Here is a 15358-nt window from a genome sequence, read left to right as displayed (position 1 = left end):
TACTTGTTCAGGATAAACTATCATTCCTGGGTTGTTACATGAAAAATAAATAAACTTTTATCAATCTTAAATCATTATATTTTGAGATCTGATCGTTACAAAAGCTTCACATCTATTTAAATAACTTCTTGGGGTGCTGGATGAGGGGTTCTAACAGTGTCATCAGGATCTGATTTGCATCTCTTTTATTACTTGGTTCTCCTTTTTTTTGAAGGAAATTTTATAACTTTATTTGATGTATTGGACAATCAGTGATTAGTTCTCATCCACCTTGACTGTCGGTAGATTTTTGAAAGTGTTAACAGGTACATAGGTAACCAAAGTATAGAGCTTATTTGGTGAATCTTCATCTTCATTACGTTTTCTGGACAATCACACACGGATTCAGTATGGGACATTCCTTATTCTTTTGGCCCAAACAGCTTTGATGACCCTGGTATCAATGTGCACATCTGGAGTTCCCATCTCCTTCATGGCAAATTTCCGAATCTCTTTGAGTGCTCAAGGGGCACGCTTCTTGAAGCCTACTCCATGGATACGCTTGTGAATGTTGACGGTGTATTCTCGGGTCACCACGTCGCTGATGGCAGAACGACCCTTTTTTTTCTCACCACCCTTCTTTTCGGGAGCCATTCCGCCAGGTCCAAGTAGGAAAGCTTCTTTAGGGTGGCCTTCACTCTTAGATAAGCCCACCTCTGGGGTTTCGCGATGTGCGGCAGCAGCTCCTGGTCTTCTTCCATCCAGATTCCATTTCATCTGGAGTGTGAGGCTTCCTCCCAGTATTCAGTAAAAGTAACCCAATTAATTGTTAATTGGCCAGCTTAGGTCATGTGCCCATACCTGAACCAATCACCAACCACCAGCTATCCAAAGGAAGGCGGTGGACAGGGTTGCACACGTGAACTGGAAGCAGGGGATAAGTATACTCCAAGTGAAAATGGTGACTACTGTGGGAAGAACAAAGTCTGGATGCTGAGGAAACAAACAGAAATGCATACTACAAATAACAAGCTCTAAGTGTTCAAAATTGAGTGAAAAACGCAGAATGAAATCGTATTTTTTTTCTGTCAGACATTTCCGGTGAAACTAAATCATGTGTGATAGTGTTTGTTTGGCAGCATACGGTTAGGCAGGTTGTGCACTGTGCAACTGTATACATGCTGCTTACATTGCCTACCTCTGTGAATCGTTCTTTTCCCTTTCTGCCAGGGCTGTCTATTGCACAATTTGGACAAGTACAAATGTCCTGTGGATAGTATATCATAGTCTGTATATGTTGCATGTATGTCAATTTGATTTCACCAAGCAAAACCATATATTGGATTCCATCTTAAATATAATGATTTAAGATGGATAAAGTTTTATTTATTTTTCATGTAACAATCCAGGGAGGATAGTTTATCCTGGGCAAGTAGGGCACTTAGTCCTATAAGGCCACCCAGGGATCCAAGCTTGTGGATCAACTCATGGGTCTTGCAATTTAAAAAAGAAATCACTTGTTCCTTCACATCTAGTCTGATATTTTCTAGTTTGATTCTAGTTCCTCAGTTCCAGTTAAATTCATCATGGATGTTGATTATAGTCAGCATTAACTATCAAGGGATGGGTTTCCTGGGTTTAGTTTTTGTCAGTAATTATTTCCATTATTGTGGGCCCTTCACTTCAAATTCCTTATGCCTTAATTTCTTCATTCTTTGTTTCTACAATACTGTGGTTTTGGCCTATAAATAATGTGTTAGATAAATGTCTTCCATGAACACCTCTATTTTACAGCAACCATGGACAGCATTTTTTTTTTTTAAGTTCCAATCCTTCAAAAAGAACTCTCCAAATCATTTTACCATTTCATCTCTTTTGGTGAGAGATTTAAAATTAAAGCATCATTTTCCATAGAATGGCAACATGAAGACAGATGGTTTACTATGTAGCAAAAATAGTTCTCCCTGCCAGAATATTTCCTTTTTGATTGTCCCTATTTAGTCTCCTATGACACATTCTTGGGGGATTCTGTTCTTTAACTGAAACTCATCAACCCAAGGTGACTAAAAGCTAATGTTCCCAGTGAGAAAGGGAAGATTCACATAATCCTAGAGTTGAAAGACCTGTGGACGTCATCAGGTCAAATGTTCCACAGTAACTGGATCCCCTTCTCAATAAGCTCTGAGCAGAGATCACCCAGCTTTAGCTTGGTCCTTCCAGTGGGTAAGAATTGTCTAATTTCTGCTATTATGTTTGCCTTTGTGAATAGTACAAATGATTAGAAAGATCTTCCTTGGAAATCAGCTAGTACCCTTTCTTTCTGTGACATCTGCCCTTTAGAAGAGGAACAGGAGACTGTTTAGAAGCAGAGCTGGGCTCTACACACACCTGCCTTCAATCGTAGCTCTGATAGTGGCCAGCTGTGAGACCTTAGCAAGTCCCAGGGGCCTAACTCTTCTGAGCTTCAGTCTGTAAAATATGGTTGCTGGTACCTAACTCATTATTCCCTTAACAAGATTAGCACAATGCCCAGCAGACTGGTGCTCAACGTGTGTTGGCAATTATCTACTCAAGTATGCTTTAGGGAGGTGATGCAGATAGGGGCAAGTGAATGTAAAATCCAGTCCCCTTCTTAATCTTACCGTATAGGCAATGTCTCATGATAGCTATGAGAGCTCTACTGCCAGGCTAAGGAGGCTTAAATATGGGTCTGGTATGTACATAGCAGGCACCTACCTCAAAAAGTGCCGGGGAGTTTGAATGAGTGAATCCAAGCAAAAGGCTTGGGAGAGTGCCTGGCGCTTAGGTGGCCATCTTGATAACCACAAGGATTTACTGAGCACTTGCTCTGGGCTCAAGCTTTGGGGACAGACAGTGGTGAGGCCACGTCTTAGCCCCCTGGAAAACACATTCCAGCGGGAAAGACAGGCTCAAACAGGGAAACTGTGGCAAATGACACCAGAGAGGGTTAGGTCCCTGACACCAAGGAAACCCAAGGAAGCATTTCGCTTAGGCGGTGACAACATCCCTCTCCTCCGATGCCAAGGTCAAGGTGAACCGCGGCAACACCATCTCCCCAGACACACGCACAATGTCAAGGCCCTTCTCGGGGAAAGGATAGGAGCTGAAGGGAGAGCCTGGGTAGGCGGCGGCTGGAAAAAAGTGAAATTTCCTCTCCTCCTAAAATAAGTCACAGGAGCGAGGAGAGCGAGCGTTATCTCGGCAGGCTGTAGGCGAGGTGCGGGGGCGGCGAGGGCAAGCTCCAGGTCAGCCAGGAGGGAGGAATCGGAAGGGGAAGGGAGCAGCAGAGGTGGGTGGGAGGCGCCGGGAGCGCGTTGCAGGGCGGCTGCTCGCGAGTGGCCGCAGCCCGGCGCTGGGACCCGTGCGGCTCCTCCTCTTAGCCCCCCACCCCTTCCTCCTCCTCTTTCCTCCTCCTTCTCCTCCTCCTTCTCGGCCCCGGGAAGAGGCAGGGCTGGATCCCTCAGCCGCCGCTCCTCCTCCTGGCAGGCCGGCCGCGGAGTCAGCTGACGCCGGCGCTCCAGCCTCGCCTCCCAGCGCCGCGCTCTGCGCTCCCCGAAAGTGGCTGCGAGCCGGCAGCCCACTCTCGGGGTTCGGGTAACGGAGAAAGTGATGTGCGCCCTCTGAAGCCTCGCCCAGCTCCGCCAAAGCAGCGTCACCTCTCCAACTTTCTCCCCCCACGACTCCCTGTCTTGACCCTGCCCTCGACCCTCCCCAAAGCCACTTGGGGTGCGCGCGCCTGGGTAAAAGGGGGTCGCCGGCTGTCGGGGATGGCTTCCAATTTTAATGACATAGTGAAGCAAGGGTACGTGAGGATCCGGAGCAGACGTCTCGGGGTGAGTATCGATCCTCTCCGTTTTGCGGCTCGCCGGTTCGATGGTCTCTCTCCCGAGCCAGCATCCCCGGAGGGTGGACGGAGAGTCTCCCGCCGCGCGCCGGAGAATTGCGCGGTGGCTTTCTCAGCCGAAACCCGCGTCTCCGGGGCTGCCACTGTCAGGCCCGCGTCTAGGTGTGTAATGGATCTATCTTTATCTCTTGGATGACTTGGCTTTCTGATGGTGGCCGCGTGTTGGGCTTCAGTGGCCCCTGGAGCCCATCTACTGGAAGTAAATATTTCTCAGTAGCCATGGAAGTTGGAGCTGAGAAACCCGGGCGGGGGTGCCTGCCGGATGCCCCCAGTTCCCCTCTCTTCCCGCCGCCAACTTAACTTTTCCAAGGGATGGACTGACTGGTTGAGAAAGAGGACACGCATACTCGGTGTGAAGGAGGTCACGAACCCTCTGCCCCAGGGAGAGATTTCTGCCAAGCATAAGGTGTCTTTGGATCCCCCCCCCCGACCTCTGACCCAGGTGTTGTGGCAAAGGCGGTGCGGAGTGGCCTTTGGCCGGGGGTGCCAACTTGAGTAGATACTTGAATCTGGATTTTCCCTGGTCCTGAACCGGGGTGGTGGATTTCTGTTGCTAGAATAGAGGCTGGAGATCCAGGGGAGGGTTATGTAGCCTGGAAACTAATACCTGGCATAACCCAAGTGCTCCCTACATATGTCCTGAAAGGAAGAATGAATGAATCTTGGGGCACTTGGGGACAGATGTTGACAAAGGCCAGCTCCTTTCTTAAAACTTACTCTTTCTCCCCTTTCCCTCTTGGCTCTTCACTGGGGGAGGCTTCAAGAGAGAACCCACCCTTCCTCTCCTTGGGCCTGAATGATGGTGAAAGAATTCTTGAGACAGACGGAAGATACTGCAATGATTTTTTTATTTACTAAAAATTTCAAACTAGATTCCTCTTATCTCTTTGCCTTCTGTCAAGTGTTGTCGCTGTTAGAGTTGAACCTGTGCGTTTGGGCCAGACGTAGAGGGCGAAAAGTGGTGGGGGAGGGTATGCGGGGGGGGGGGCGAGAAAATGTCCTTTTGTAATGCCTGAAATAATTATAATGTCAGTAATGGTATGGAATGCCCCTGTTGCTAATGAGTGATAAATTGAATAGCTTTCTCTACAAATCTGTGTCATTTGGCATCTTTCTCTGATTTGGTCTTTAGACTGTTTTAATGTGCCAGATACTTTTACTGAAAATTGAGAAGAAATTTCACGGTAGTAAACTCAGCTAGGGAGGGAAGCCCTGTGGGGAGGAACATCCGCAATTATTATAAAACTCTTGCCTAATTCGTTTTGGTCTTTTTCTTTCTTCTTTTTTTTTCTCCCTGCTGGTGACCATGTTTTAGCAATTAAGTTCTGTGTTATTGTGAATATATACATATATAATTAGGGAGAAATGTAACAGAACTCACCATTTCTATCAGCTCTGCCAAAGTTTCCTTGGTTTTCTTTTCTGCCATGCAAATATTCTCATCTGCAATAGGAATCATTGTTGGGGTACTTCACTGAGTGACTCTCAAGGAAAGCGCAAAATAGCAACTTTCTATTTTTGGTATGCTTATAGGCTGGCCAAGTGTTACAATTTTAAGGGGAGTAAGTTAAAAAACAAAACAAAACCACCATTCTAATTTAGCTTTACTCCATCATGTCAATGGAAGGAATTGGTAGAAGGCATCCATTCTGTGTTAGGGAGCATTCCAATGGGAAGAGGACATGCATTATTAATGCACAAAATATGAATTATTCATAAGGATCAGAGTTTATGCCAAATTGTGACACATGGTAATTTATCTGAAAGACTGGTTACCATCACTTTCTTGTTTGTGGTAACAAACAAGATAATTTTTTCTAAATTATTACAATTGACACAACATAGCCCTGTGTGTGTGCCAACATTTATGGAGAGATATTTGAAGCAAAAGGAACCGAAATACAGTTCAGTTTGTATTTGTTTTATATTTTACAGCATTTTGGGTGCTAGTGAGCAGTATACTTTCTCAAGATTTATTCTTTTTGTCTGTTTTTACATTCAGACTTCAGAATATCTATTGAATTATGGTTATTGCACGTGGAGAGAAAAGGTCAAAAATATGATCAAATAAATCTGATCTTATTAGTTAGCATTGGTTTTCTCACCAGTTAATTTTTAAAAATATTCTTATGGTATAATTTACAAAAGAGGCTGATTACATAGTTGCCAGAACACATTGCAAACCAGAGTTTTAATGGAGGCTGCACATGCTGGTGAAGGATGCTTCAGGGAACAAGCATGGGGACCCTTTGTCCACACTCAGGAATGTCAGTGGTATTAATCTAGGCTGCATATAGCCTAGAACAGCATGCGACATGTGTATTCTAGGAACATGTGCAAGTCTGAAAGAGAGGTCGGGCATTTATTTTGTCTAGCACGGAGTGGGCACTTGGTAAGTTCATGTTGAAGTATGCGCTGACCTCTATGGCGCATGCGTGGTCTTGCCATTTATAACCTTCTTTAGGAGCTAATACAACAGCGGTTTTATGAATGGAATCCAGACCATGTTTGAGAGGGTTTATAATTAAATAAGAAAACATCTCATGGTGAGCAGCTGTTCCTGGTGCCAAGGAACGCTTCTTCAGATCTGGAAAAAGACGAAAAGGGAACACATTCTGCTTCTATTCCTTGTTGACCTTTGACCTTTCCTGGCCTCGGTTGTCTGGTCTGTACAATGAATACTATGTAAGAATGTTCTTGGGAGCATTAAATAAGACATTTGTGAAAATGCAATGAATGTATAGAATATTGATTCTTCTTGTTGCTTGTATCATTTTCTTTAATCAACGATGTGTTAGGATTGGTGGAAGGATATAGGAATTATGTATTTCCTTATCTTTCTGTGAGAAGTATACAAAGAAGTGTTTAATGCAGCTCCAGATTTTTTCATTGATTGGATGAAACTTTTACAAATTATATACATGTATCTGTATGTATGCCTATTTTTATACATAGGAATGAATGCATATATACAACATATGTATACGTTGTATATACATATGTACATATGTATATATTGTATAATATGTAATATACATATATATTTATATATATGATTTTTTTAACAGGACAGGAAACAGTCTAAAAACGTTCCCATTCAAATGGGTCACAGATAAGTGGTCACCTTCATTTGAAATCCTAAATGGTTTAAGTGATGAAGCAATCAAATATGTATAGATTTATTCTCTTCTTTAAACAGCAAAAAGCTTAATGAAATACAACTCGTTTAACTCAAAAGTTTCAGTATCTTCACATCTGTATTCCACAGCTTAATCCCCATGGGATCCTGGAGGTCTCCAGCTGTGCCCTGAGTACGGAATTTGTTCAGGAATGTCGACATTACTATTTGGGGGGCAGGGGGCAGGGGGTAGGGGTGGGGCAGCTGGTTATAATTATCTGACTAATCCACAAAATGCACTAAAAATTTCTTGTTAGGGGAGAGGCAAATCAGGCAATTTGTTCAACATTAACCTGCTGAATGTGTGACTCAGATGGCATCATATAACAGCTCTCACTTCGTTTCTTTCCTTGCAATGGAGAGAATTTTCCAATCAAACATTGTCATGGCTTGCTCACAATGCAAGCTTCAGAACTAAAACTTGGGTCTATCTATGTACGCACAATCCCTCAATTGCTTGACTTTAAGTGACATTCTGCGCTCTTGTCTACCAAGGACATATCAGCTTGGATCTCTTCTCTGACCTCTGCTCATGTAAATTCTCCTGTCTACCCCACATCTCTTGGATGACTCACAGACCTGCTGCTCCTAGAGCTATCTCCATCTTAGCCGCTAGAGGTCCCAGAATTTTGGTTGCGTAGGTAAAAATCGCAAGCAAACCTTGGTGTCATTTCACTCTTCTCCCCTCATCTCTCACCCCTGCAGGCAACCCATCAGGAGATCTTGCGGGCTCTGTCTTTGAAATATATCTAGAATCTGGCTCTCATTGCACACTACCTGGTCCAAACCCTCATCGTCTCCTCCCTGTAACATTGCAACGATCTTCTAATTTGACTTCCTGCCTACATGCCTGCTCCTGTTAGTCCCTTCTCAATACAGCAAAGTGTCCCTTTGGAAATATACAGTAGGTCGTGTCACCTGGCTACTGAAGCTGTCAGAGGCGTTTGAACCAGAGCAACTCCATCTTGAATAGGAGCTGGGTAAAATAAGGCTGAGACCTACTGGGCTGCATTCATAGATGGTTAAGGCATTCTAAGTCACAGAATGAGATAGGAGGTGAGCACAAGGTACAGGTCATAAAGACCTTGCAGGTTGCAGTAAAGAAGTCTGCTAAAACTCACCAAAACCAAGATGGCCATTAGAGTGACCTCTGGTTGCCCCCACTGCTACATGGCGCTACCCCCACCAGTGCCATCACAGTTTTCAAATGCCATGGTAACCTCAAGAAATTACCCTATATGGTCTAAAAAGGGGAGGCATGAATAATCCACCCCTTGTTTAGTATATCCTCAAGAAATAACCATAAAAATGGGCAGCGAGCAGCCCTTCGGGCTGCTCTGTCTACGGAGTAGCCATTCTTTTATTCCTTTGCTTTCCTAATAAACTTGCTTTTACTGTACTCTACGGACTTGCTCTGAATTCTTTGCTGTGAGAGATCCAAGAACCCTCTCTTGGGGTCTGGATGGGGACCCCTTTCCTGTAACAAAGCCATTGGTGACTTTCCATATACTGCCAAGAAGTCTAACATCAGGCCACGAGGCCCTGTGCTGCCCCAGAACCCTTCCTTTCTTTCGCTGTTCTCTCTGCTTGGAATGCTGTTTCCCCCGGTGTCTCCTCCTGCCTCACTCCCTCACCAGCTTCATTCTTTCTCAGCTGCTGCCTTCTCAGGGAGGCCTTTCAGAACACTCTATTTTATTTCTTCTTCCTCTCCTTTCCTTCATCTGCGCTTTTTTTTTCCTCCCTGGACTGTTTACCCCCTCCCTCACTTTTTTTTGTATTGTCTGTATACTGCCAAGGACATGTGAGGCTCCATGAGGGCTGGGACTTGTTTTTTTCTCCCTCCCTCCCTTCCTTCCTTCCTTGCTTTCTCTCTCTTTTTTCCTTCCTCCCTCCCTCCCTCCCTCCCTCCTTCCTTCCTTCCTTTCTTCCTTCCTTCCTTCCATCTTGTTCTGTTGCCCAGGCTGGAGTGCAGTGGCGCCATATCGGCTCACTGCAACCTCCGCATCCCGGGTTAAAGTGATTCTTCTGCCTCGGTCTCCTGGGACTACAGGCACGCACCACCACACCCAGCTAATTTTTGTATTTTTAGTAAAGACAGGGTTTCACCATATTGGTCAGGCAGGTTGCGAACTCCTGACCTCATGATCCGCCCATCTCAGCCTCCCAAAGTGCTGGGATTACAGGTGTGATCCACCACTCCCGATCTTCTCTCTCCTTTCATCATAGCTGTCCCCTGGTGCCTAGAACAGGTCCAGCACAGAGTGTGCACTTGATGAAGATTTGTGAAATAAATTAATGCCCCCATCACTGTGTAGTAGCTTAAGAGCCTAGGCTCTGACGTGTGACTCTGTTAAAATCTCAACTCAGTGACTGGTTATGTGACTTCTGGTGAGTTATTTAATATTTATAAGCCTCTGTCTTCTGTAAAAAAAATGGAGACTCACTACTCACCAAATAGATGATGATCATAAAGAGCTTAACACAATGCTTGACGCAGTAGAAATCCAATTAATGATGATGAGGTCTCTCACTCGTACTTGCAGTGTGGTTACAGACAATGACACTTAGCTAGTTATTATTTTCACTGTTTGTATGGCAATCGTTCTTATCCTCAAAGAACTTGTTTTTTACTTAGGAAAACAAACTTAGTATCCATGAAACAATTTACAAGTACCAAATGTTGCTTGGCATTGATAGTTGATACAGAAGGAATTTAGAAGATTTCACCTTTTGTAAGATTTTCCATGGTTATACACAAATGACATATATGAAATAAAAAGAAATACATCTTCATATATCTTTAATTTGAGTGAATTCACTGAACTAGAAGGTATTTTTGTTAACTTGGGGACTGTTTTCTTTTGTGGCAGAGAAGACATTTTAAAAATTGGTCAGCTCATGTCCAGATTTTAAAAATAAATATTTTCTAACTCTTTCATTTTACAGTTTCATCTGATCCGGTATGCAAGGAAGGCTTTAATGTTTCATTTGAGATTTTTAGATTTAGATGTTCAGGAATCCATGCATTTTTATGGTACCATGACAAAGTCATAGTCATAATATGAAAATTATACAAATAGAATAAACTCATCATATACGATTTCTTTTTCCTTTTGAGATGGAGTCTTACTCTGCTGCCCAGGCTGAAATGCCCTGAAGTGACCTCTGCTCACTGCAGCCTCCGTCTCCCAGGTTCAAGCAGTTCTCCTACCTCGGCCTCCTGAGTAGCTGGGACTACAGGTGCATGTCACCACACCCACCGCACTCGGCTAATTTTGGTATTTTTAGTAGAGATGGGGTTTCACCATGTTGACCAGGCTGGTCTTGAACTCTGGACCTTAGGTGATCCACCCATCTCAGCATCCCGAAGTGCTGGGATTACAGATGTGAGCCACCGTGCCTGGCCTCATCATATGCTATTGTTATGTAAGCATATGTATGCAGATGCACACATATGCACATATAAACTCATGCAATCATTCAGGAAGATAGGTGAAGTTCAGTTACTCTTTAAGAACGAGAGGCTTTGGGAAAGCTTTACTAGTAGGGAAATTTACGGCCAGATAGACTGTGTATTTATACGTGCATCAGTCAGGACAACTCGATTATTTTGGCTCCATTTGAATCAGCTTCACTGACGTGGTTTCTGTGTCAGAAAGGCTTTCCAGCTGGTATTTCAGTCATCTTCATTTGATTGTCCATGTGGATGATATGATTAATTGTGCACAAAGTCAGCCTTTATATCATCTTCAAAACTGATTTAAACAAAGAGTGGCCAATTTAGTGACTTTGTGTAAAGACATAAACCAAATTAGTGATATGATTTTCCCCACATCTGCCAATGTATTTTTAAAATCGTATTTATTAGAAGACTAGAAATATTTATTTGCAAAGCAGCTTTGCAATTTTTGTAGGGAATTGTTGTCTTCGGTATTTTAACAACTTAGTTTTCCTGGGAATATATTTTCTTTCATTTATTTTATCATTCCTTGAATATTTATTGAGTACCTATTAGTGTTAAGCTTCATGTAAACCGCCTTAAATAAGGCAGATACTATCACCATCCTCAAGGAGTTAACAATTTAATTTTGGATTTGTATTATTAACAAGAGATTAATGTATTCACTATAGTTAAAGAGGAATTAATCTGCATTACAGGTCAAATATTGAAGTGAAAAGATACCTGCGGATATTTCTCTATTTTATTGTGGAATGAGGAAGGGCAAATTTGATTTTTCTCTAACTCTAGGAATTTGATCCTAGTGGGGTGGAAATTAAACCTTTGGAGATTATAAACCATAAAGAGATTACGATGCCTCCCTCCTGCAATTCCCCATTCCTGTGAAATTCAAAATAAAATTGTGAGTTTAGAAATGCCACATGATATATGTGTATGTTTAAATTAAAATAGCTTCTTTCTAGAATGCAGATGGCTAAATTTTGGATAAGTATTTGGAAGCTGGCTTTTGCAGAGCAGTTGTGGGGGCTGTCTTCATTTTCCTTGTGTTCTCACCTTCTGTTTATGTCCTGGAGCCCAGAGAACAAAGACCTTAACTGTGTGTTTTGTGTTCTTAAACTGAGTTGTTAACGAGGTTCTAGTGAGAGGATATAGGTGACTTTTCTGAGACAATGCTTGTAGCTTGTATGAGTTTCTTACAGAGTCTGGACCTCCCTCCCCAGCCTCTTCCACTTCCCACCGGCTATGCCTTCTTAAAGATTAAGATCAATATTTCATTTTTTTTAAATTGAATTTTTATTTTTAGATAATTGTTATGTTCAGATGCAGTTGTAATACATAATATGGGGAGATACTCCATGCCCTTTACTCAGTTTCCTCCCAATGGTAACATCTTTCAAATTTGTAGGACAATATAACAACCAAGATATTGACAATGATATAGTTAAGATACAGAGTATTTCAAACATTTCATCCGCTGGAGGATCCTTCATAGCCTTCTTGTGCAGCTGCCTCTCCTGACCCTGTTTCCCATCCCCCTAATCCCCTGACAATCACTAATCTGTTTTCCATTTCTATCATTTTGCCACTTCAATAATATTATGTAAATGGAGTCCAGGCTCGGTGGCTCATTCCTGTCATCCCAGGACTTTGGGAGGCCAAGGCAGGAGCATCTTAGGCAACATAGTGAGAGTCTTAGGTAACCAGTCTTAGGCATCATAGTGAGACTCTGTGTCTACAAAAGACAAAAATAGAAAATTAGCTAGGCATGGTGGTGCATGCCTGTAGTCCTAGCTATTTGAGAAGCTGAGGTGGGAGGATCACTTGAACCTGGGAGGCTGAGGCTGCAGTGAGACATGATCATACCACAGTACTCCAGTCTGAGGGACAGAGCAAGACGAGACTGTCTTAGAATTTTTAAAAAGGATATAATGTAAAAGAACCATATAGTATGTAACATTTGGGGATTGGCTTGCTCCTTCCTTTCTTACCTCCCTCCCTCCTTCCTCCCTCTTTCCCTCCTTCCTTCCTTTCTTCTTTCCTTCCCTCCCTCCCTCCTTTTCTCCCTCCTTCCCTTCTTTCTTTTCTTTCATGGAGTTTCGCTCTTGTCGTCCAGGTGGAGTACAGTGGTGTGATCTTGGCTCACTGCAACCTCTGCCTCCTGGGTTCAAGCGATTCTCCTGCCTCAGCCTCCTGAGTAGCATCCCCCACCATACCCCGCTAATTTTTGTATTTTTAGTAGAGCTGGGATTTCACCACATTGGCCAGGCTGGTCTCGAGCTCCTGACCTCAGGTGATCCATCCACCTCGGCCTCCCAAAGTACTGGGATTACAGGTGTGAGCCACTGTGCCCAGCTGGGGGATTGGCTTTTAAAAAACTTCAATATACAAAAACAAGCAATGGGGAAAGGATTCCCTATTTAATAAATGTTGTTGGGAAAACCGGCTAGCCATGTGCAGAAAACAGAAAACAGACTCCTTCCTGATACCTTACACTAAAATTAACTCCAGATTGATTAAAGACTTAAACATAAGACCTAACGCCATAAAAACCCTAGAAGAAAACCTAGGCAAAGCCATTTAGGACATAGGCATAGGCAAGGACTTCAGGACTAAAACACCAAAAGCAATGGCAATAAAAGCCAAAATAGACAAATGGGATCTAATTAAACTCCAGAGCTTCTGTACAGCAAAGGAAACAATCATTAGAGCAAACCGACAACCAACAGAATGGGAAAAAATTTTTGCAATTTACCCATCTGACAAAGGGCTAATATCCAGAATCTACAAAGAACTAAAACAGATTTACAAGAAAAAAAGAAACCCATTCAAAAGTGGGCGAAGGATACGAACAGACACTTTTCAAAAGAAGACATATATGAGGCCAAGAAACATGAAAAAATGCTCATCATCACTGGTCATTAGAGAAATGCAAATCAAAACCACGAGATACCATCTCACGCCAGTTAGAATGGCGATCATTAAAAAATCTGTAGACAACAGATGCTGGAGAGGATGTGGAGGAATAGGAACACTTTTACACTGTTGGTGGGAGTGTGAACTAGTTCAACCATTGTGGAAGACAGTGTGGCGCTTCCTCAAGGATCTAGAAATAGAAATTCCATTTGACCCAGCAATCCCATTACTGGGTATATAACCAAAGGACTATAAATCATTCTATTATAAAGACACAGGCATATGTATGTTCATTGTGGCACTATTTACAATAGCAAAGACCTGGAACCAACCCAAACGCCCATCGATGATAGACTGGACAAGGAAAATGTGGCTCATATATACCATGGAATACCATGCAGCCATAAGAAACGATGAGTTCGTGTCCTTTGCAGGGACATGGATGAACCTGGAAACCATCATTCTCAGCAAACTGACACAGAACAGAAAATCACACACCCCATGGTATGACTCATAGGTGGGTGTTGAACAATTAGAACACGTGGACACAGGGAGGGGAGCATTACACACTGCTGTCAGTTGTGGGGGACTGGGGGGAGGGATGGGGGGTGGGGATGGTGGGGAGAAATACCAGATATAGGTGATGGGGGGAGGAAGGCAGCAAACCACCTTGCCATGTATGTACCTATGAACAATCCTGCATGATCTGCACGTATACCCAGAACCTAAAGTACAATAAAAAAAATAAATTTTAAAATAATGTTTATAACTACTAGAAACGTTGCTGGAATACTGTCTCATTCTACACACATAAACAGAAAATTTATTTGGTACATAATTTTTTATTTTTCCAGTGGGAATAGGGTAAGTTTGAGACTCACACTTTAGTTTGGATCTCAAGTTGACCACTTATTGGCTCTGTGGCCTTGGGGAAAATTGCTTATTCTTTCTGACCTTTGCCTTACTTATATACAAAAAGTAAGGATAATATACGAAAGATGAGCATACCAGGCTCTTAATCCTGTGCCTGACTCATAGGAGGAACTCAGTGAGTCATACTATTGATTTTTATTTTTTATTGGTAAGAGGTTGAAATGATATTTTTAGTTTATTGTCTGTAAGAACCACAGCCTGGTAGATTAATTCAGTCATATTCCAGCAGAAAAGTCATGTTTTTGATAATAAAAAAAGAAGGTTGCGTTCTGTCTTCCTCTTGCTGTTGACTTCCACAATATATTTTTGTAATATTGGGTTTATTCAGGAGCCACCAATGAAATCATATCTTAGAACATAAAGGCTTGAATATATTAGCCAAAATGGCAGACCTTTGATTAAAAGTCTGGCCACGGTATTTTTGCCTGTTAACTCTAACAGTGCTGTTCAACTGTGAGATTTATATGTCTGGAGAGATAATATTAGGGTAGTAAACAACATTCAATCATAAAATGAGAAAAAGTGTTATTTATTGTTCAACATATCTCAAAGAGTTGGTGACTACTAGGTCTTTTCTAGAAAGGACCATCCTCACTTAGGTGTGGAGGTTCGGGGTGATAGCATCATATTTCATTGTATTAATTAATTTTATATTATATTACATTTTATGTTTTCTTTCAAGTGATACTGGTTTCCAATTTCAGATAAGAATGTGTGCTTCCTCTTTAAATAAAGCTTATTTATTTAAAAGAGTAACATAACTTAATTAATGTTAACTGACAGTGAAGTTGTTATATGACCATTCAGTGGCAAAAATTTTGGAGGTAGGTGATGGTACACAGATGCAGCGCGAATCCAAAGGGTGCGAGACTGAAGCTAGGAAACTGCAGACCACTGTACTTATTTTTCAAAGTGGGTTTTCTTTTTCTTTTTTTTTTTTTTTGAGACAGAGTCTTGCTGTGTAGCCAGG

General features: G+C 42.4%; 1 protein-coding gene and 1 pseudogene across 2 annotated transcripts in view; one reads left to right on the top strand and one right to left on the bottom strand.

Annotated features, from left to right (window-relative positions):
* Window positions 1-216: 216 nt before the first annotated feature.
* LOC108309983 lies at window positions 217-633 on the bottom strand (annotated as a pseudogene).
* Window positions 634-3313: 2680 nt separating this feature from the next.
* DOK5 (docking protein 5) overlaps window positions 3314-15358 on the top strand; it is a 174980-nt gene continuing 162935 nt past the window's right edge. The window contains exon 1 of one of the 2 annotated variants that reach the window (XM_017536600.2): window positions 3314-3833. In XM_017536600.2, coding sequence (XP_017392089.1) covers window positions 3768-3833 — 66 coding nt within the window. In that variant the 5' untranslated portion in view covers window positions 3314-3767. Of the gene's footprint in view, window positions 3844-15358 lie in introns of both variants that reach the window. The other variant, XM_017536601.2, reaches the window with a different exon arrangement.

Source organism: Cebus imitator, unplaced genomic scaffold, assembly GCF_001604975.1.
Source record: "Cebus imitator isolate Cc_AM_T3 unplaced genomic scaffold, Cebus_imitator-1.0 Scaffold99, whole genome shotgun sequence".
Lineage (NCBI taxonomy): Eukaryota > Metazoa > Chordata > Mammalia > Primates > Cebidae > Cebus > Cebus imitator.
This window is presented reverse-complemented; position numbering and strand designations above follow the sequence as displayed.